The following is a 20231-nucleotide window of genomic DNA, read 5'->3' on the forward strand; positions in this document are numbered from 1 at the left end:
CTCAATCAATCTCTTTAAATCAGCATCTAAATTTTGAACATACATATTTTAGCATTGGTATTGTGGTAGCATCTAGAAGCTCCTGTCATGGCCTAGGTCCCATTATGCCAGGTGCTGTACAAACCCAGAACACAAAAGATGGTCCTTGCCCCAAGGAGCTTGTTTTGTTTTTATGTAGCTTAAAATTCTGAAGAAACCCTACAAACAGGGTTTGATGTTGTTGGGTAATGGATTAGTAGCATTGTTCAGGAAGGGTGACGATTAATAACACCTTATTGTTACATAGTATCTTTCTTTCTTTAGGTCTCAAAGCATTTTACAAAGGAGGTCAGTGTCCATATCCCCATTTTACAGATGGCGAAATTGAGGCACAGGGAGAAAGTAACTTGCCCAAGGTCACCCAACAAGTCACTGGCATGGTTGGGAATAGAATTCAGGTATACTGAGTCCCAGATTAGTGCTCTATCCACTAGGCAATGCTGCCTCACTCAGCAGTTGAAGGGTTGGAAATCTCTCAAGAGCGTTTGGTCTCATGAACATTCTGGTCTGGGTTTGTCCCTAGGCTGGGAACGTAAGTCTTTTAAAAACTGGTGTTTTATTAAATTCAGTATTTTTTAAAAAAAACAAAACAAAAAACCCAGATGCAGAGCTTGCACAAACCCCACTGCTGCTTGGTCCTTCCAGAGCAATCTCCTTTGAGCCGCTCAGCAGACTTCAGATACTTTAAGGGACAAGGCACAGGTAAATCGAATCCTGACTCTCCCGTTTTGAGCGTGAGACTTGCACGCTCTGGATTTCAAGTCAGAATTGCGGGGGAGGGGAGGCTGCTTAGCTGAAATTCCCAGACTCGGAAGGTTTGCTCGTCCCTCGCAATAGGTCACCGGCAGCTGTGCGTAGCTAACAGTGATTGCAGTGTGCCCCCACCATGGACAGCTGGTAAAAGAGCTTCCTGCGTTTAGGGTCGGGCAGGCTAGCCACAAGAAGTGCAAGTGGGCACAAGGTGTTCAGGGGTTGTTTTGTATTAATTTAATGGAACCCTTATGCCTAGGAATTGGAATTGAATACGATTCTCCTGTTTTGTTTTCCACTTGTGCAACCCAACTGATTTTCAGTGAAGCTGCTCCTGGCTTACACCTATCTACCTTACAGTATTTTCATGTACATTTCAGCCTCTAGGCATTCTTGCATCCACGACCCAAAAAAATGTATAATCCTTAAACTGTACCCAGTGAGTGGGAAATCCTCATTTCATTACAAAAAATTTCACAATCAGTTCCTCTCCCCCCCCCCCCCACCCAGCAGAGACCTAATTTGAAGTGGTGAAGCAGCCTTCCCATCTGTGGCGAAACCAGCATGAGCTGCGCTGGCGTCTACACTAGAAGCTTGTGCTCATACGGCTACCCCGAGAGCTGGGAGCTTGAGACGAGCAAGGCCCAAGAACCAAATTCTACTTTCAGTGGGAGTCGAAAGCAGAGCTGGGCAATAGCTGGCTCCACGGAGTCGCCCCAGGCTTCTGAGCGAGAGTGAGTGAGTGTAGATGCGATCAGAAAATATGCAGAGCAAGGCTAAATGGACTTATGAGTAATCAGGTAAGGAAGGGGATAAAAATACAGCCAAGATTAAGACCACGTTAGATAAGGCAACTAGTAAACACTGGCCGAGTGAGCGGTGATTAGAAAAGCTCTGCTTATGCGGAATACACTTTTTTTTTTTGCCTGCCTGTACCTTTCTTGTGACATTAGGAGAACAAATGATAGGACAGAAGAAATCCTAAGGGGTGGGGGGTGATATTTGCAGAGGTCCAGGTGGCCGGTAGGTATCCAGTTCCCATTGGTGGCCAGCTAGGCACCTTGAAAATCTCCCTTATCAATCATTAGGCAAGACTAAGAAATCCGAACTCCCCAAAGATGATACGTTACCATACGTGCAATTGGAGATCCCAAATTGAATGTAGGAAGGACCATATCGGATCAGACCAGGGTCGGTTTAGTCAGTGTCCTGTCTCCAGCAGACAATAGTACTAGCTGCTGCAGAGGAAGGTGCAAGAAAGACTGCAGTAGTCAGTTTAGAATAACCTACTCCCAGGGGAGTTTCCTCTTGACTCCCAATAGTTGCAGTTTGGCCTGTGCCCTGATGCATGAGAAGTTGTCCTTTCTGCAACCTCTGTGTGTATTTTTAATGTTTATTCTTATAATTGGATAGACCGTTTGAGGGTCATTGCCCTTAACTCTTTCCTAGGGCATGAAATCAAACACTTTTTTTAAATGTCTGTGGGTGAACAGCAGAAATAGTTTTTGGTTTTTTGTTTTTTTTTCTTCCACTGCTGAAATCGGACTTTCTGTACCGGGCTCTGCAATGGGCAGTGTTTCAGAGCAAACTCAGTCTGGTCTCTGAAGATGGGTATTGGAAGCAGGGTAGCCTACTGCACAGAGCACTGGATTGAGACTTGGGAGACCTAGATTGAGTTCCTGGTTCTGCCGCTGGCCTCCTCGGTGACCTTGGGCAAGCCGCTGGGCCACCCTGTGCCTCTGTTTCCCCATCTATAAAATGGAGACAATGATTCTTCTTTCCTTTGTAAAGTGCTTTGAGCTCTACTCATGAAAGAGCTCTAGGTATTACTGTTTTCATTTCCTTGGTTTCCAAAGACTGGGATGCATAAACATTATAGATAAAACCTGGCCCTACTGAAGTTGATGGGAGTTTTGCTTTCTTAGATATCTATCTCTCTCTCAAAATATTGCTTTCTCAGTAAGGAAGAAGGCCCTATAGTTATCAGTTTGGGTCCCCAACTGGAGATACCATAAAGGGCTCTGAGTTTCAGAGAGAGAGTGCTGAACACTTTCTAAAAAAACCCCAAGCGTAGACAAGCCGGCAAAGTCTAGCCATACGGCGGTGCAGAGGTGCAGCTGTACCGATACAGTTGCAGCACGTCTGGTGAAGATGCCGAAGGGGAAGAGCTCTCCTGTCGGCACAAAGAAACCCACCTCTGCGAGCGGCATGAAGACGCTACCTTAGGTGTAGTTAATCCACCTCCCCACGAGGCAGTAGCTAGATGCACGCAAGAAGCCCTCCCATCAACATAGCACTGTCTACACTGGGAGTTAGATCAGTATAACGGCATCGCTCTGGAGCATTACACCAATGGACATTTGTAGTTCAGGGTCTTAAATGGAGCACCCAAAACCACCAGTTGCTTTTGAAAATCATGGCAGGTGATTTGGTATCCACTGCCACCCTAACCCCTTAATGCAGCTGCCAAAGAACAAAAGCAAGCCACAGTGGGGGAACGAATCCTCTGCTAGAGTCTGCTGTCTGCCTGCTTGCGATGCAGCTGAAGGAGGATGACACTGGCTGCCTTTCTAGGGAGAAAAGGAAATGTCTGTATAATGACCTGGCTCCAAGGACTGAATTGCCAGCTGTAGGATGTTGTGCATTAGATGCACTACGGCTCCTGCACGGTCTCTTAGTTGGCAGTGCTGATTTGCATTGTAACAAATCAATTTATGCTAGGTCAGTTGCTTCATTCATAAAACTGCTACAATAAGCTGTGAAATCCGAAACACGAAATGATTCTTTTCTCGCCCCCCCCCCCCGACCCTTTTCCCGATAACTTTCCCATTTGACAGAACCTCAAGTGGGTTTTATGAATGGGTTGGAGTAGAGTTTTAAAAGGGCTACAAACATGTCAACGTTTTCTTTCTGGCATCCTCTGAAGCTTAAGAAATACAGCTTGTGCATAGAGCACATGTGTAGGGGGTTTGTCCGTCCTTTGGCCAGAATGATGGAGACTTAACAAGCCGGATGCCGTTTTTTTTTTTTTTTTTTTCTTCATGGTTTACTTGTGTTCAAAGCCGCGGGGGGGTGGACTCTGGAGGGCTTGTAAGGGGCCAATTCATCCATACCTGATTATTTATCCAGTGCCACGTTGAATGGCATTTGTGTCTCTTGGAAGTTATATTTGTAAATATCGCTCCTGGCCGTGGAATAAAACCTCCTTTCTAGGCTGAAGGGATTTGGAGTCCAACTGAATGAAAAGTGTGTGTAAAAGGAAACTCTGTGCTCTGAGCAGAGGGGAGAGCTTGCCCCTGAGTTTATGTAGCCTCCCAGTGAAATCTCACTGTGGGACAGACGTTAGCAAAGCAAAAATCTGAATCTCACTAAGAAAACAGTTTTTAAATTTTAGAAAGAAGCATGAACCAAGTTTCAGTTTGGATCTGAACTTCACAGCTCCAGCCCTTCTCTGATATGGGTTGATCCAAAACCCTTTTCACAGATTTCCTTCTGGTCTCGGGCCCCTGTGGTCATTCAGTCTGACCTCCGGCAGAACACAAGCCATAGAACTTAATTCTTGTTTGTGCTAGAGCGGAGCTTTTAGGAAAACATCCCATCTTGATTTAACAATTACTAGTGGTGGAGAATCCACCACGAACCTTTGTAAATTTCTTATCTTTAAGTTCACTTTATTAATGGCAATAAGCATGGAGTGGCTTACGTTGTGGAGTGGGAGGTTGTTCCTTTTACTCTTTTATATAGTGATGCTAATCTTAAAAAAAGAGGGGCCTTGTGGGTAAGGCGCTGGACTGGGACTTGGGAGACCCAGGTTCAGTTCCTGGCTCTGCAACACACTCCTTGTGTGACCTTGGGCAAGTCACTTCACCTCCCTGAGCCTCAGTTCCCATCAGCTGAAATCAATAGAGCTGTACTCATTTACACAAGTTGAGGGGCTGGTCAAAGGTAGTTTTGAGGTAATTGTTACTTCATCAAGAACCTGAGAGAGCCGAAGGAATGATTGTGTAGTTCCTGTGCCAGCATTAGGCTTTTGTTATCGTGCAACTAAGAGACCCATTCTATTCTAAACCCTGCAATGTCTCCCTTTGCTCTTAATCACAATGCTATGCTCATTAAGAGCCTCTTCCATCTGAGGAACTCAAAAATGATTTGCAAGCAACAGGTTCATCCTCTCCACCCCCATGAGTTAAGTAGTAATATCCTCTGTTGTACAGATGGGGAAACTGAGGCACAAGAGCAGTGATTTGCTCAAGGTCATAGTCCATAGCGGAGCCTTATGGTACCCATCTGCCAGAGAAACCAGGATGTGTGCTGCTTTAGGTGTCTCAGGATCTTAGAAGAAAACTGGTGAACATTCAGCTCTGATTAAATCTTTAGACAGTGATTTCTCCATATATGCCCCTTTGGCACTATGCAAACAATGTCAGTCATGGGAAGCCCCTTTGCAGTGTTGAGCAGGTGACTTGTGGAAATCCCTAAAGAGGGGAAGCCATGGAAAGGTCTTGAAACTGCATTCAGCAAAGTGGCCTGTTGTAAGATGTGTTGCATTGATCATGCTACCCACAAAAAATATCCAGGAGGGGGGAGAGATATTGCAGAGAGGGAAAGGGGGCTAGAGGCAGGGATCAGATATCTTAGAAGTGGGGAATTTTCCTGGCTGGTCTCAGTATAAGCAGACTGCTCATGTCAAGGATTTGTGATTTAGTTTGAGCTGGCAAGGAGGAGAGTGGGCTCTCCACGTGGAGGAGAGAGAGAGAGAAGCAATGTTAAGCCTATTTTGGTACGCTGAGTTTGAGCCACTGGAGCCGGAGATTAGGATTAAATGGTAGATTTGGGAATTGCCTATGTGGAGGGGCACTGGTGCAGATTGTTCATTGTGAGCAGTATCCGCCTTCCTCTGAAGCATCGGGTACCAGCTGCTCTAAGGCAGCTATTGGACTGGGTGGGCTACTCGTCTTTATTCTAGTGTGCCAGTTCCTGTATTCTATGAGCAGCTTAAAACTATGGTGACCTCATTTGCACCTTAAGTCCTGATCCAAAATCAGCAGAAGGAGTCCAGGCACTTCAGTGGACTCTGGATCAGGTCCCAAGAAAGGGCATATACCAGCAAAAGAGGGGAGAGGACCCAGCCAAAGGGGAAGGTGAGGGCCCCCTGGGGCGGGGGGGGGGGGGGGGCGGGACTTGAAAATAGAAAACTCAATAAGATCTCACCACTGTAAGGATCTTCCCCAGACTCTGGGAATCAGCCATGCTGTGGGTCAGTTGGAAGGGGGAGAATGAGGTGGAAGGAAAATTAAAAACAGGGGCAGAAGGGAGGTCAGAAATGGGTGTGTGAAAAGCAAAGGTGGTTGGGAGCTGGAATACATCCCAGTGTTGTTCCTCCTGCTGCTGCTCCTCCCTCTCATAAGAGGTGGTCTGGGAACGCTGTCAGCTGTGGGTACCTGGAGTAGGCACGCTGATCTCATTTTGCCAAGGGTGCAGGCTCAATGAGGCAAAGCCTCTTTCTTACTCTTTCCCCGGCTGGGGCATTCTTGTAACACTGAAGCATCAAGGGCAATGCAAACGTTACAACACAATTGCAACAAACTGTCGGTCACTGATGCGATTGCTTAGTATTGTTTGTCAGTGGACAGGCTGCTCTCTTGAGCGCTGAGAAAAGGTGCACAGAGAAGGGATCTTTGGCTATCACAGAGCACTTTGCAGCATCTTCAGGTCAGAGCGTACTTTCTAGAGAATAGGCCCATTGTAGACTCCCCAGAAATTTGGGAATCAGCAGTTGAGCTTTGCTTCTGGTTCTTCTCAATATATTGGGCCAGTCCAAAGCCCTGGGATGTAGCTCTGCACCCTGACCTTTGGGAAGGCTTTAGATCTGGATGAAACTTTTGGCTCTGGCATGTCTCTGGTCATTGCACCAAAGCTAACACCATGATTGCAGCTTGGATTCAAACCTTGTTTGACTGTCTAGCACAAGCAGGGCCAGGTTCTGCTGGAACCATACTGGGAAGGGGGAGAGGTGATTGGCACCAAAATGTTTCAGATCACATCGGCAGCTTGACCCTCATTAGAACCCAGTTTGACCACAGCCTGGTTTACATCACACTTCAACACCGCTGTTTTAAAGGCCAGTGTGGACAGCATAAAATGGACATTGAGGCAGGTTGACTCTTCTGCATTTCCCTGATCAAGCCCTTGAGTCTCCCTGTATTTAGATTTCCAAACTTGTGGAGTCAGTGGCTAGGAGAAGTCTGTCCTGGCAATCCTCTCCTCATCCATGCCATTTGTGTGGAGGAGAGCAGAACAGAAGAAAATGAAAGGAGGGGGGAATTACAGGATGAAAGTGTGGAACATGAAGTGAAGGACAAAGGAGAAGATCTCTATTCTTCTTGGACCTATGGCAATGTAATAGATGCACTGATCTCTCTGCACCTCTAATTTTTATGATACTGTAAGTACTCTCTGAATTAATGTCTACACTGCAAAAAAAGACCTGCAGCAGTGAGTCTCCAAGCCTTGATCAATTGTCTCGGGCTTGTGCTAGTGGACTAAAAATAGCAGCATAGATGTTCAAGCGTGGGTTGGAGCCTTGGCTCTGAGCTCCACCCCCCCCCCCCCAGGCTCCAACGGGTGAACTTCTGAATGCAGAGACCTCAGAAGCAGCTGAACCCCTGCATGCCAGAGGGCCCCAAGTGGGGGGAAACTTAAAGGTGGAAATGAGAGAGTCTTCACAAACACTGAATCATGTGTAGACTTCCTGACCCCACACAAGGAGGTGTAGAGGGCAGCTGGCTCAAACTGGAGTCAACTTTGCTAGAAATTGCTCCTAGGACTTCATGTGCTATGGGCCTAGTGCTGGGAAGGATAAGAACGGAGACTTGGTGGTGCAGTCCTTAAGCTAAAGAATTTATTTGCAGGGGGGAAGCGGAGCGATAACTTTTGGAAAAATGGTAGGCCAGTGGCTTCAGCAGTGATAAGATGGCATACCTGGAGGCAAAGTGTGTTGTATGGCCTGTGATGAGCCATACAGACTAGGAGGACAGGAGAGAAAGAGGACCATCTGTAGACTCACCAAGGTAAATGAGAAAACGATGGGGCATCTGAATGAGTTTGCTTACATTCTAAATGAACGTGGTTGCATTGCAAATGAAGGGTGACTCAATCAGCAAAATAATTGTTTTGGAAGAGGGATGAATGAGCAGAACCCAATGGAAGAATTAAGGATATGTAAGCCAAACTGGATCATGACAGATTTCAATCCCTCCTTTCTATGCAGAGGCATTTAAGGAAATGGAGAAAGCACCTGGGCCAGATGAAGCAGTAATGGATGTGGTGAAGTCATTGGAAAAGGAAGGCTTCAAGTATCTGACAAGTTTGTTCCATGTTCTTAAAGGGAAAATGCTTGATGAATGGGGTAAAAGCTTGGTGGTGCCTCTTTTTAAACATAAAGGAGATATTAGTGTGCTAATCATCCAATTGAGCTGATGTTACATGTGATGAAAGTATGGGAGAAGATTACTGAAAAGGGTCTGAATGGGATGGTTGAAATTTGGAAAGGTCAGGTTGGATTCATGCCAATTTATGCTACCAGTCCTCCTAGAGTAGCTCAGAAAAAAAGAGATTGAGACCATACCCAGTCGCAATCTGTACCACAGCTTCGGAAGAAGGCTATAAAAGTCGCCAACCCCACCCAGGGAAGTGGCAAGAGAGATTCTGGAGGGTGCCATACAAATTCATTTCCCTTTCACCAGTCAGTGATGTGATCACACTGATACATGTGGATTAGCCACTGTAGCTCATTTCATTTTCGTGTGTTCATACTGAGTTTTGTGAGCAGTGGCAATATACGATTGCCAAAGGCTTAACATAGTTCCTTGGCTTTGTGTGGAAGAGGGCAATCTCCGAGTGATTATAGCTTTCTGGCAGCTGTTTTGTGGCTACCAATCTGCAATTTAGTCAATAAAACAAATGCAGATGGTAGCTTCCATCCTACAGTCAGAATTGCACTGATGTATCCAGACAAGTGCCTGGGGTCCCAGTGAAGTAATGGAGCATTGCACAGAAATATAGGTCTCCCTGCATAGACGGCAGGATTAGGACATTCTCTTTTAAGAGTCCATTTTACAAGCTGCATCCCAAAATCCTTTACAGGAGAGCGGGGAGGGGGAGGGGGAGAGAGTGTGTCTCTGTGTGTGTGTGTTTCACGGCCTTTGTAAATAGACAAAGGCTGGTACTAGACAAGCAAAGGGGAACAGGAGAAAGACAGATGAGGTGCATATTATACCAATTATATTTATCTTGGGGGAAGGTTTATGTTTAGTGGTTTTTTTGCTTTTCAAAAGTTTGAAAAATCTTGTCATGCAAAAAGTGTTCCAGTTAATTGCATAAAACGTTCCCCAGTGGTGGGGATTTAGAAGAGCATCACCACACACTTGCATGTCTTGCTGCATCCACAGCTGTTTGAACTGGTTAAAATGGGAGCATTTGCTGACACTTCAGAATGCTGTCTCCTTGCTAGCCGAATGTGTCTGGAATCAGACTCTGAAACTGTACTGGCAGTGCCAGCTTTAAGCACATCCGAGCGACAGAAGTGGAAGATTGGATAATTGACCAGGGAGGAGTATAAAAATATTGCTCAGGCATGCAGGAGTGAAATCAGGAAGACCAAATAACACCTGGAGTTGCAGCTAGCAAGAGATGTTAAGAGTAACAAGAAGGGTTTCTTCAGGTATGTTAGCAACAAGAAGAAAGTCAAGGAAGGTGTGGGCCTCTTACTGAATGGGGGAGGCAACCTAGTGACAGAAGATGTGGAAAAAGCTAATGTACTCAATGCTTTTTTCACCTCTGTCTATTAAAGTTGATGTAGTTGGGGAGTAGGCCCTGCTTTGAGCAGGGGGCTGGACTAGATGACAACCGGAGGTCCCTTCCAACCCTGATATTCTGTGAACACATTAGACCATTGTACGTCTTGCTTTCCCAAGGCCAGTAGATACGTCTTATCCCCCTGGTTCCTACAGAGGCATGTGGCAACTACCTATGGAATACCATTTGAAAGATGGTAGACGAGAGCATTGCAGCAGGCCCTTGTTCCACCACTCGGAACTACCAGTCTGCAACACCGTTCAAAAGAATCCTGAAGCAGATGGTCAGCGAATGCTCATGGGGAGACTGTTATGGTGCAAAGCTGGTGAAGCTAAAATAGAAGATTAAATGGCTTGATCTATGGGTGGTTGTAACTGGGATGGGAGAAGCTCTCTGGTTCAGAGGAACAAAAGGAAAGTCCCAGCCCTTTGATGTGGGCTGGTACAACAATAAAAGTTGCAACTGGTACAGCTTCTTGAGGCAAGGTCGCAAACTGAAGCTGCCCTCAGTCATTGTTTCCTACAAAGGAGTTAAAGGCCAATTTGGGGAAAGGTGTCCTGGCAGGGACTGCTCCTTCCTTGCTCCCATTACGCACAGGAGTAGATGTCCTGGAGTTTTGTTTGGAGGAGGGCGGTTACATTTAATCTCCATGTGCGATGTGGCTCATCATTAAGGGGGTTGATGGAGATGGCTTAAAACTGGACCCGCTAATTTTCCCACCCCTTTGAGGGGATCAGTGTAAAATGACATCCAGGTCTGCATTGCCTGTCCCGATTTTTTTGCTAAACCAGGATGCTACCATCAAGGGAGACGGGAGGCCCTTGTGGGTAATGCAGGGAGAAGAGTGGAGGGGACAAGGGTTCTCTTCCCAGCTCTGCCTCGAACGTTCAATGTGACCTACAGCAGGTGACTTAAGCCTAAATTTTCACAAGTGGCCACTAATTTTGGCTGCTGAACTTGACATTTAGGGCCTAATTGAGAGGTGCTGAGAACCCACAGTCCCCACTGATTCACTTAGCACCTAAAGGAAATAGGCACCTTAGAAAATCCTGAACTGTAACTCTAGGACAGATCCACAACTGGCATAACTCAATGTAAAACCTTTGATGTTGATGCTTCAATGGAGCTACGTACGTTACATCAGCTGAGGATATTCCCTCCCCCCCACCTTGCCTCTTTCAACAACCTTTTTAAACAAGAATAATTTTTCTTCATTTTTTAATTGATCCGTCTTTCATAGATGTCTAGGCAGAGAACACTGTAGAAGAGGACAAGATTTGTTTTAAATGCCTCACTCCAGTGGTTTATCATCTGACGGAAAAGAAGCATGACAGATTGATTAGCCTAGATCAGCTTCAGAGAAGCATCCAAACTGCAAAGGATGCTTGTGCTGCTTTGAGGGTCACATATCTTAAAACCTAGTGCCCTGTTGTAATAGACTGCTAGTCATTTGAGAAGAATCCAGGCCACAGTGATGTTAAGTTTCAGAGTAGCAGCCGTGTTAGTCTGTATTCGCAAAAAGAAAAGGGGGACTTGTGGCAACTTAGAGACGAACAAATTTATTTGAGCATAAGCTTTCGTGAGCTACAGCTCACTTCGTCGGATGCCTTCATGTGATGTTAAGTATTCTGCTGATTCACAGTCTATTTAGCCTCCCTCCGTTTTGAGGGGAGGAGAAGTGCTGTGGTGATTTAGTTGGTGTTGGTGTTGGCCCTGCTCTGAGCAGGGGGTTGGACTAGATGACCTCCTGAGATCCCTTCCAACCCTCATCTTCTATGATTCTAATACAAATAATAATAAGTGTGTAATGAGGAGAGTTGGGCAGGAACTGGATATTTTGTTCTGCGGGAAAATCCCTGATTTCAGAATCTTGTTTTAGTCTGAAATGGAATTAAAAGAACAACTTTTGAAATATTCCCATGAAATGAAATTTCAGGTCAGTTGAAACATTTCACTTCGATAAGTCAAACATTTCACTCTGTTTTCATGTTATACTATATTAAAGAAGATTGTGTCTTTATTTTTGACATGGAAAATTGAAATGGTCTGTTTCAACCTTTTAAAAAAAGCTCTTCCTCCCCCTCCCCAATTTTTTCTTTCAGAAACTTTTTTTTAAAGTTCTGCTTCCAATGAGTCTGCACTTCCAGACACACACACATTCCACTCGAAAATTTCTGACCATCTCTACCACTGCACTTTCCTTCCATGTTCCTTTTCTGAAGTTTCAGTTCCATGTTCAGATGTTCCCAGGGCATCGGGGGTGTGTGTCTCTGAGCCCTTATTAGAAACAGTCAGGCTTCCGTACTGCCTGGGCCATGAGAAGGGGGTCAGTTTTATCACATCCACTGTTCTTTTAGCTAAAAGAGGCCAGGCCAGACTCCATTCAGAAGCCCATTTGTGCTACTTGCTGCTCAGTGAATTGCTTGTTGGCAAAAGCTGCTGGTTTGATGGCTCTAAAGTCCTCCATTTATTCAAAGAACTGTTACAGCATAGTCCAGGCCATTCATAGAATCGTAGGACTGGAAGGGATCTTGAGACGTCCTCTAGTCCTGTCCCCTCCACTCATGGCAGGACTAAGTATTGTAAACTTCTCTCTGCCATTCCAGTCTATTATTATTGTATGTGTATTATGGCACTGCCTTGAAGCCTTAATCCTAGATGACTCCACTGCGCTAGGTGCTGTACAAACACAGAACAAAAAGACAGTCCTTGCTCTGAAAAGCTTACAATCTAAGCAATGTTTCTTCCCTCTGACTGTGTGAGGCTGCTTCTGAGAAGTCCGGTACAGTGGCCCATTCATTCCTTTGCCTGCCAATAAGCAGTTTGCATTTTTTTAAAGAAAACCCTATTTTATCATTGGTTACATATCTTACATTGGTTATGTATCATAACTTACATGAACTTTGCACACCACTATTAACCAATCTCTGTCTTAATCTGTATGTAGTACCTTTATAAGACCCATTTGTTTGATCAACCTCTTTATCTGTGTGTCTTTTGTTCAGATTCCGAAAACGGTAACCAGCTGTCATACAATCTACTTGATCCTGATATGAGGCTGGCGGGCCTTTGTTTGCTTTCCATCTAAAGGCTTGCCCGTGCTTTTTCTCCATGCCAGTAAAGTTGGGGGAGATCTGTCCCTTTTGAGAAAATCCACTGTCAGTGTTGGCTGTTGGAGTTACCAGTGGCCCCTTCTTCCGAGATGGGGATGCTCCTTCCCTGAAAGTGGGGCTGAAGCAGTCACTCCTGCTCCTTAGCTGACTCCTCCCCAGGGCTCAGTGAGGGAATTAATAGGTGGAATTCTGAGGACTGTGTTAGACAGGAAGTCAGACAGGATGATCATTTTGGCCCCTTCTGACTCTAAAATCTACGGAGAGCTTGTAACCCGTGTAATGAGACAATCTGGGCTGGAAATCTGATCAGTGTCTCCAACATGGCAATACTGGCCCATTGCTGCTCAAGTACCCAACCAGGCTGCCTGCCGCCACCTCATGTGAATACGTGATTTGAACAAAGCCTTTTCTTTCCCCAATATCCTTGATTAACACTCAAACTTGTTTAAAATCTCCCTGGGACCTGGAGCTTTTGAGAGATGTGGATTTAATTACCATGCCCGACATAAATGTATGGAAACAGGAACCCGAAGCGGGCTTTGAAACAACGGAGATCAGATGTGCTTTCTAAGAGTGCTAATCCAAAAGCAGGATATTGGTTTTCAGTATCAGCTGTGAACGATAATTTAAAACAGCACAGGACAAAATGGAAAACAGTGTAGCAATTAGGAGGGGCAGGAAAGCTTTTGTATTCTCCGATGGATTCTTGTGTCCCACTTCTCTTCCTCTGCTCTGCTTTGTCCTTACTACTGAGACTTGACTTCACAATGTTTCATTCTATAGAATCGCCAGCACTGAGTTGGCTGTGTTCATCACGCTTGGTGGAAGAGGTCCCTTTTTAAAGCAGACCCCCTTTCTTGTGAGCGTCTTCATCTAAGTATAGATCATCTCTGTGACGTGCTCTTGTGGTGGTGGGTGCTTTCGTAACAAGAAAACAAATGGAAGAGTGCAGTGGATCTTTGGCAAGTACTCTCTAAACGCCTGAGTCTTTGATTATTCATCAACTTCATCTAGGCTAAGAACTTTAAGTTTTAAGCTGTTTAGTAAATTCTTCTAGTGCCACAAAGGCTTATTTTGTGAGTGTATAAAAAACGATCCACTGTGGGCCCCTTAAACAGATCTGCTGCTTGCCTCTGATTTTTCCATAGGGTTGGAAGAACAAATCCAGCCCCCACTCAGTGGATAATCTCCTTTCCTTTTGGTCTCTCTTGACTTTTTCCTCAGCCTGCGGTCTCGATCGCTTTCATGATAGCTTCTGGGCCAAATTCAGGCTTGGTGTCAACAGATGCAGCTTCTTTGTCCCCTCTACACCAATCCGAATGGCAGGATTGCAAAAGACTTACTTAAAAATCTAAACCCTGCAGGGGTATTAGCGAGGTGTCTCTGGAAAGGGGAAATGGAATTTGCTCTTCTCCTACAGAATTCTTCCCTTCCTCCCATGTTTCTAGGAGTCTATGGAGGAGGGTGTCTGGTTGGCTCAAGGGATTGGTAAATAGAGGCAAAGGGCTCTGTTCTCTAAGTTACCCACTCAGACCAGCCTAGCAGTGCCTGAGTGTTCCTCGGGTGACATGCTGGCCTATGTGTAAGGAGATGGGGGATTTAGTCTGCTTCTCCGTGGGTAAGCATCCATCATGGAGAACGACCACCAAACTGTCGCTAAAATGCACCCTCTGTTGGCAGCCTCAACAAAGAGGCCAAGAGCTGGCTGGGCCATGAAGACTGAACTCCCCTCTCATCCCAGAGGTGGGTCCTCCAAGACAGACTTGAAGCACCTTTGGCAGGGTGGCATGGGAATCTTACTCTGCTCCAGGCGGCATCTCTCTTGTGGCTCCATGGAGGATTTCTCTCCCTGATGCTGCCAGTTGCACACCCTGGTTTCTGTGGCCCCTCCTTCATTTGGAGTGGGGGGTGGGTTTCTTCTGGTGGGCTCACTCCCACCCTTCCCCTCACCAGCACTAAGCTAATCTTAGAGCTCAAATCACAATGGAGGAGTCTGTTTGTACAGTACCATGCATAATGCGATCCTGATCTGTTACTAGGACCCCTAGATGCTACAGTAATAGAAATAAAACCTCATAGTAATAAGGGTCCTGCCTGTATGGGAGAATTGCTTAGAGAGACACTGGGATTATTTTAAGACACCTAAAGGATTTGGGTGTCCAGTTTCCATTAATACGAACAGGAATCTGGGACCTAAAACTCCTGGACAGCTTTGAATATGTCTAGCAAAACCAAGAGGGTTCTACGGAAATTGCTCTTAAAAATCTTCAGTGCTTAATAGGGTTTCTGAACTATAGTGGTGGTCTCCTTTTCTATCTGGTGGAATTCTGTGGCAGGGATACAATTATCTATTTAAAGTTTAGGGGGTGGTTTGGGGTGGAAAAAACCCCACTAAAGAGGTTAATGCTTTTCTAGTAAACTCTTTCGGGCTTTACTGTATGGGTTATGAACGCTTGTGTGCTGTGCCCCTGAAACTCTGCATCATGCGAAATCTAAATCATTGCTGAGCACAACCCTGTGGGCAGAGAATTGTCTCAGACTTGTGTAACGCTGACAGATCCCGATCGTCGGTGGGTGGGATCGAACCTGGGGCCTCTGGAGCTTAGTGCGTGAGCCTCTATGGCATGAGCTAAAAGCCAACTGCCCCTTAGCTAAGGCTGTAGAGCAGACTCATTTAACTCTAAGTGGTCTTGGTGCCACTAGAAGGGACAAAACACCACACCCAGAAGCTGTGTGGGTTACACCTGGAGTTTAAAAATGTATCTTTGTTTGTTGTCCATCCCAACTAGGTCCCCCAGTGGCTGCCGCAGTCCGTTCCCATTTTAACGACTGTCCCGACTCCCACAGTCACTTCTGCTTCCACGGGACCTGCAGGTTTCTTGTGCAAGAGGAGAAGCCAGCATGTGTGTAAGTCTCTTCCTGTGCCAAAGTGTCTTGCTTGTGTGAGCACAAGTGAAACTGAAGAGAAAGTGATCCACTGTTCCTCAGGGCAGCAGGCCTATGATAGTGCCCATTGCATCCCCCCTTGGGATGCGAACTGGCACATATAACTTTTTGCATTATCTTTGGAGTCACAAAGAGGAAACAACACCGGCTGGAATTTTCAGCGAGAATGGAGTACCCACCTCCCCTTGTCCTTCACGGCACAAAAGGGGGGGTGGAAAAAGTCAAACCTGGGTGCCTAAAGTTAGGCTCCTAAATCCATATTTAGTTATCTAAGGGCCTGTCTACGCTGCAATTAGACACCCGTGGCTGGCCCGTGCCAGCTGACTGACTCGCAGGGCTTGGGCTGCGGGGCTGTTTAATCGCAGTGTAGACATTCCCAAGCTCTGGGACCCTCCCACCTCACAGGATCCTAGACCCTGGGCTCCAGCCTGAGACCAGAGGTCTACATGGCAATTAAACAGCCCTGCAGCCCAAGCCCCGCGAGCCCGAGTCGGCTGGCAAGGGCCAGCCGCGGGTTTTTAAACTGCAGCGTAGACATAACCTTAAATTACTAGCCTGATCTTCAGTGGTGCCCCCAGCAGGTCCCATGACTCAAATGGGTATTTGCAGGAGCTCAGCATTCTGAAAATCCAGCCTAGATAGATGGCTTTTGGAAGCCTGAAAACTTTGCCAAGGAGCTGCTGGCTTAGTATGCGCTCAGGGCTTTACCTTGCAGCTCTTGATCAGGTACAACTTATTTTGACTTCAGTGGGAACTTTGCTAGCCTGTCTCTGTCCCGCTCTTTGCTCTCTGGCCAGGGGACTGAGGTGGTGACTGCCAAATGCCTTTTGAGAATCCCAATGACTGGATCGTTATTTCTTGGGTGCGCCTGGGCTTTTGCACTTTCCTTTTTTAATTCTCATGTCTCTCTTCTTTTCACAGCTGCCATTCTGGGTTTGTCGGGACGCGATGCGAACACGCAGACCTCCTTGCAGTGGTAGCTGCCAATCAGAAGAAACAAACCATCACTGCCTTGGTGGTGGTTTCAGTGGTAGCGTCCGTCGTCCTTATCGTGGCCTGTGTACTAATACAGTAAGTCTGCTTTACGTGCTGTTGTGCCTCAGCTTACTACTACTTTACTGGGTCTCAGTGAGATTTTGTTGATTTTGTCTTAGCCGTGCATAAGTGTCCACACAAACTCGAAATCCCGTTCCACCACGCATTACAGAACCATAGAAACGGGGGACTGGAAGAGACCTCGGTAGGTCATCTAGTCCAGTCCTCTGCCCTGAGACAGGACTAAGTATTTTCTAGACCATCCCTGCTTGTTTACCTGCTCTTAAAAACCTCCAGTGACAGTGATTCCACAACACCCCTAGGTCATTTTTTCCAGTACTCAACCACCCTTATTAGTTAGGAATATTTTCCTAATGTGTAACCTAGATCTCCCTTGTTGCAATTTAGGCCCATAGCTTCTTGTCCTGTCCTCAGTGGTAAGGAGAAAAATGTATCACCCTCCTCTTAATAAAAAGAAAAGGAGGACTTGTGGCACCGTAGACTAACACATTTATTTGAGCATAAGCTTTTGTGAGCTACAGCTCACTTCATCGGATGCATTTTGCTCACTTCATCGGATGCATTCAGTCCACTGAATGCATCCGATGAAGTGAGCTGTAGCTCACGAAAGCTTATGCTCAAATTTGTTAGTCTCTAAGGTCCACAAGTACTCCTTTTCTCTTTGAGAATACAGACTACCATGGCTGCTACTCTGAAACTCCTCTTTATAACAACCTTTTACATACCTGAAGACTGTTATCAGGTTCCCCCTCAGTCTTCTCTTCTCCAGACTAAACAAACCCAATTTTTTTCAATCTTTCTTCATAGGTCATGCTTTCTAGACCTTTCCTAATTTTTTGTTGCTCTCCTCTGGACTTTCTCCAGTTTGTCCATGTCTTTCTCAAAGCGTGGTGTCCAGAACTGGACACACTACTCCAGTTGAGGCCTAATCAGCATGGAGCAGAAGAATTACTACTTTGTGTTTTTTGCTTACAACGCTCCTGCTAATACATCCCAGTTCCATATAAAGCCTAAATTTAATTCTCTTTCAAGCAGTCTCTTTAGTTGTTTCAGAGCCATGGTTGGGAATTGGGAAGGGATGGACCCGGGGTATTTATACACAGAATAATCTGAACCTCATAATGGTGGTTTACTGGTTGGATGTTTGAGTGCAGTGCCAGGGGAAAAATTTCTGTCTGAAAACCTGCTGACTTCTAAGGCTGTCTATTTAAATGGATGAACTGAAAAGCTAATATAAAAACTAGGTGTTTGGTTCTTAACTCCATACCAAAATAGGCCAAATTCACAGGTATAAAAGGGGGGGCCTGTTTACATCGGTAAATGGACATAAGGGCATCTAAACTGTATCTTGCATACTACAGGACTGGAAGAAGCTGTAGGTTACATTAACTAGACTCCTTCAGGTTCTTCTCTGAACAGGCCCTATGCATGTAGACTGTGAAAATTGCTTCCAGGGGAGCTGCTGACTCTAGACCTGACCCTGCATGGTGCTGAGCCCCTAAATAGGATTGGGCCTCCGGTTGGTTTTTTTTTTGGTTTGGTTTTTTTTCCAGCCAAAGTTGATGCCACGACTAACACATGAAATAGTGCGTGAGATGAAGCTCGCTATTCTATTTAATGTGCTAGTGAATGGAACTGTTGCAGGGGAAATGCAGACCGCTGTACTGCACTCTTAGAGGGCAGAAAGCTTTCTGGTTGCTATTGTGATACAAGAAACATTATTTGTGCCAATGCCCGTTTCTGTGAATAACTGGAGTTCTACAGAACAGCTCATCCCTATGGATGTAAAGTACTTCGATGTTAATTCTAAGGGCAGGTGGACAATATACTCGTGTTGCAACATGAGTGTGTTAAGAGAACAATACTGCCTTCAATGTGTAATTTAAAGGAATAGGTAAGTGTTGCTGTTGATTTCCCAACCCAAGTGTCTTGTGTTACGAGACCTATTGCTTCACAGTCTCTCTGCATGTCCTAACTCTTCTTTCAGTTAGCTCTTAACTCTTCATTCACGAGGGGATCAAATGAACAAACCAGTCGGTACAGCTGCAATAAGCCAGAGTGTTTGTCTTGCCCTAATTGTCACTTTTCTCACGGCTGATATATACTTATAAATGTAAATAAATCTTTCAACAGCACATCAATCGGTGCTATTGGCTGCTGTGTACAATTTGTTCCAAATTCATTGAGGGCTTTTTTCCCCTCCAGTTGTCTGAGGTCTAAACCAGAGTTTCTGAGCACTTGTGGTTTATTTCTCTGTATTAAAGTAGCCCCGAGAGGCCCCAGATGAGATCAGGATCACGCTGCGATAGGATCTGTACAGATTCATAGTGCCAGTCAATTTCTTACAATGTAGATCAAGGGTGAGAGAGAAGTAGTATCATCACCCCCATTTCACAAATGGGAAACTGAGGCACAGAGGCCCTGATTCAGGTGAGCATTTCAGCATATGCTGAAAATCAAGCACATGCTTTTGTGCCTTCCTGAATAGGGGCCAAAGACAGAGTAGGTGACTTATCTAAGACGACACAATGAGTCTGTGGCAGAAGTAGGAATTGAATCCCAATCTCCTGAGTCACCGACTGGTGCCTTTGTCGTCAGGCTGTCCTTCCTCTCTAGATCACCCTTCCTGTCTAGACCAGATCCTGAAAGATCTCGTGGCCCTTTTCCTAGGAGTAGGGCTTTGAGTCTCCAGTGTCTGGTTCAAATTCCAGATCTCGGGTAACTAACCAGATGTAAATTCATTCCTGTGCATCAATGGAGCTACACCAGGGGTGAGTGTGTCCCATTTTGCCTATCTAAATTCCCCTGTTGCTTTGCAATGATTAGGCATTCCTTTTGTCCTTGCATCAAGACACTCTCTCGTGTAGCATTGTTGGTGCTGTAGTAATGCCTGTCATTTCCCACCCCAGTAGGGGAATTGCGTTTCGGTGCTAAGCGAAGTGAATGCTGTGTGATTTTTCTCCTTCTTCCCCCACCCCACCCCTTGATGCTTCCCAAGGGAGCTGTGCAAATTAGACTTCAGCACCACCATTCTCGTTGGCGTAAACAGAAGCAATGGACCACATTCTACTCTGTTAGTCTGCATTGGCATCTTCACTAAAATCAATGGAGCTCTCTGGGGGTAGCTGAGAGCAGAACTAAGCCCAGTATGTTGCTGAGATGGTTATTGCTGAACAGTAAAGACGTCTTCATTGTTGGTTGTTTTTTTTTTTTTTTTTCCCCTCCTTCCCTGTGCACAAGCTATTTGCCTTGTCTCCATCCTAATACCCCTGCCCTAAATTGCATTTCAGTTGCTGTCGGATAAGAAAACATTGTGAGTGGTGCCGAGCCTTCATCTGCAGACACGAGAAGCCCAGTGGGCTCCTGAAGGGGGGAACTTCCTGTTGCCATTCAGAGACAGGTAGGAGGAACAACGGTCGTAGCAACAGCTTCCTTCCAACAGTTAAATTGGTTGGCCGTGGAGATGAAGAT

At 45.7% G+C, this 20231-nt stretch overlaps 1 protein-coding gene across 1 annotated transcript in view; it reads left to right on the forward strand.

Moving 5' to 3' along the window:
• TGFA (transforming growth factor alpha) overlaps nucleotides 1-20231 on the forward strand; it is a 40123-nt gene that overhangs the window by 16505 nt on the left and 3387 nt on the right. Inside the window, exons 3-5 of the mRNA XM_074940038.1 lie at nucleotides 15548-15665; nucleotides 16626-16775; nucleotides 20051-20160. Coding sequence (XP_074796139.1) covers nucleotides 15548-15665; nucleotides 16626-16775; nucleotides 20051-20160 — 378 coding nt within the window. The remainder of the gene's footprint in view (nucleotides 1-15547; nucleotides 15666-16625; nucleotides 16776-20050; nucleotides 20161-20231) is intronic.

This window comes from Natator depressus, chromosome 26 (assembly GCF_965152275.1).
Source record: "Natator depressus isolate rNatDep1 chromosome 26, rNatDep2.hap1, whole genome shotgun sequence".
In the NCBI taxonomy this organism is placed as follows: Eukaryota; Metazoa; Chordata; order Testudines; family Cheloniidae; genus Natator; species Natator depressus.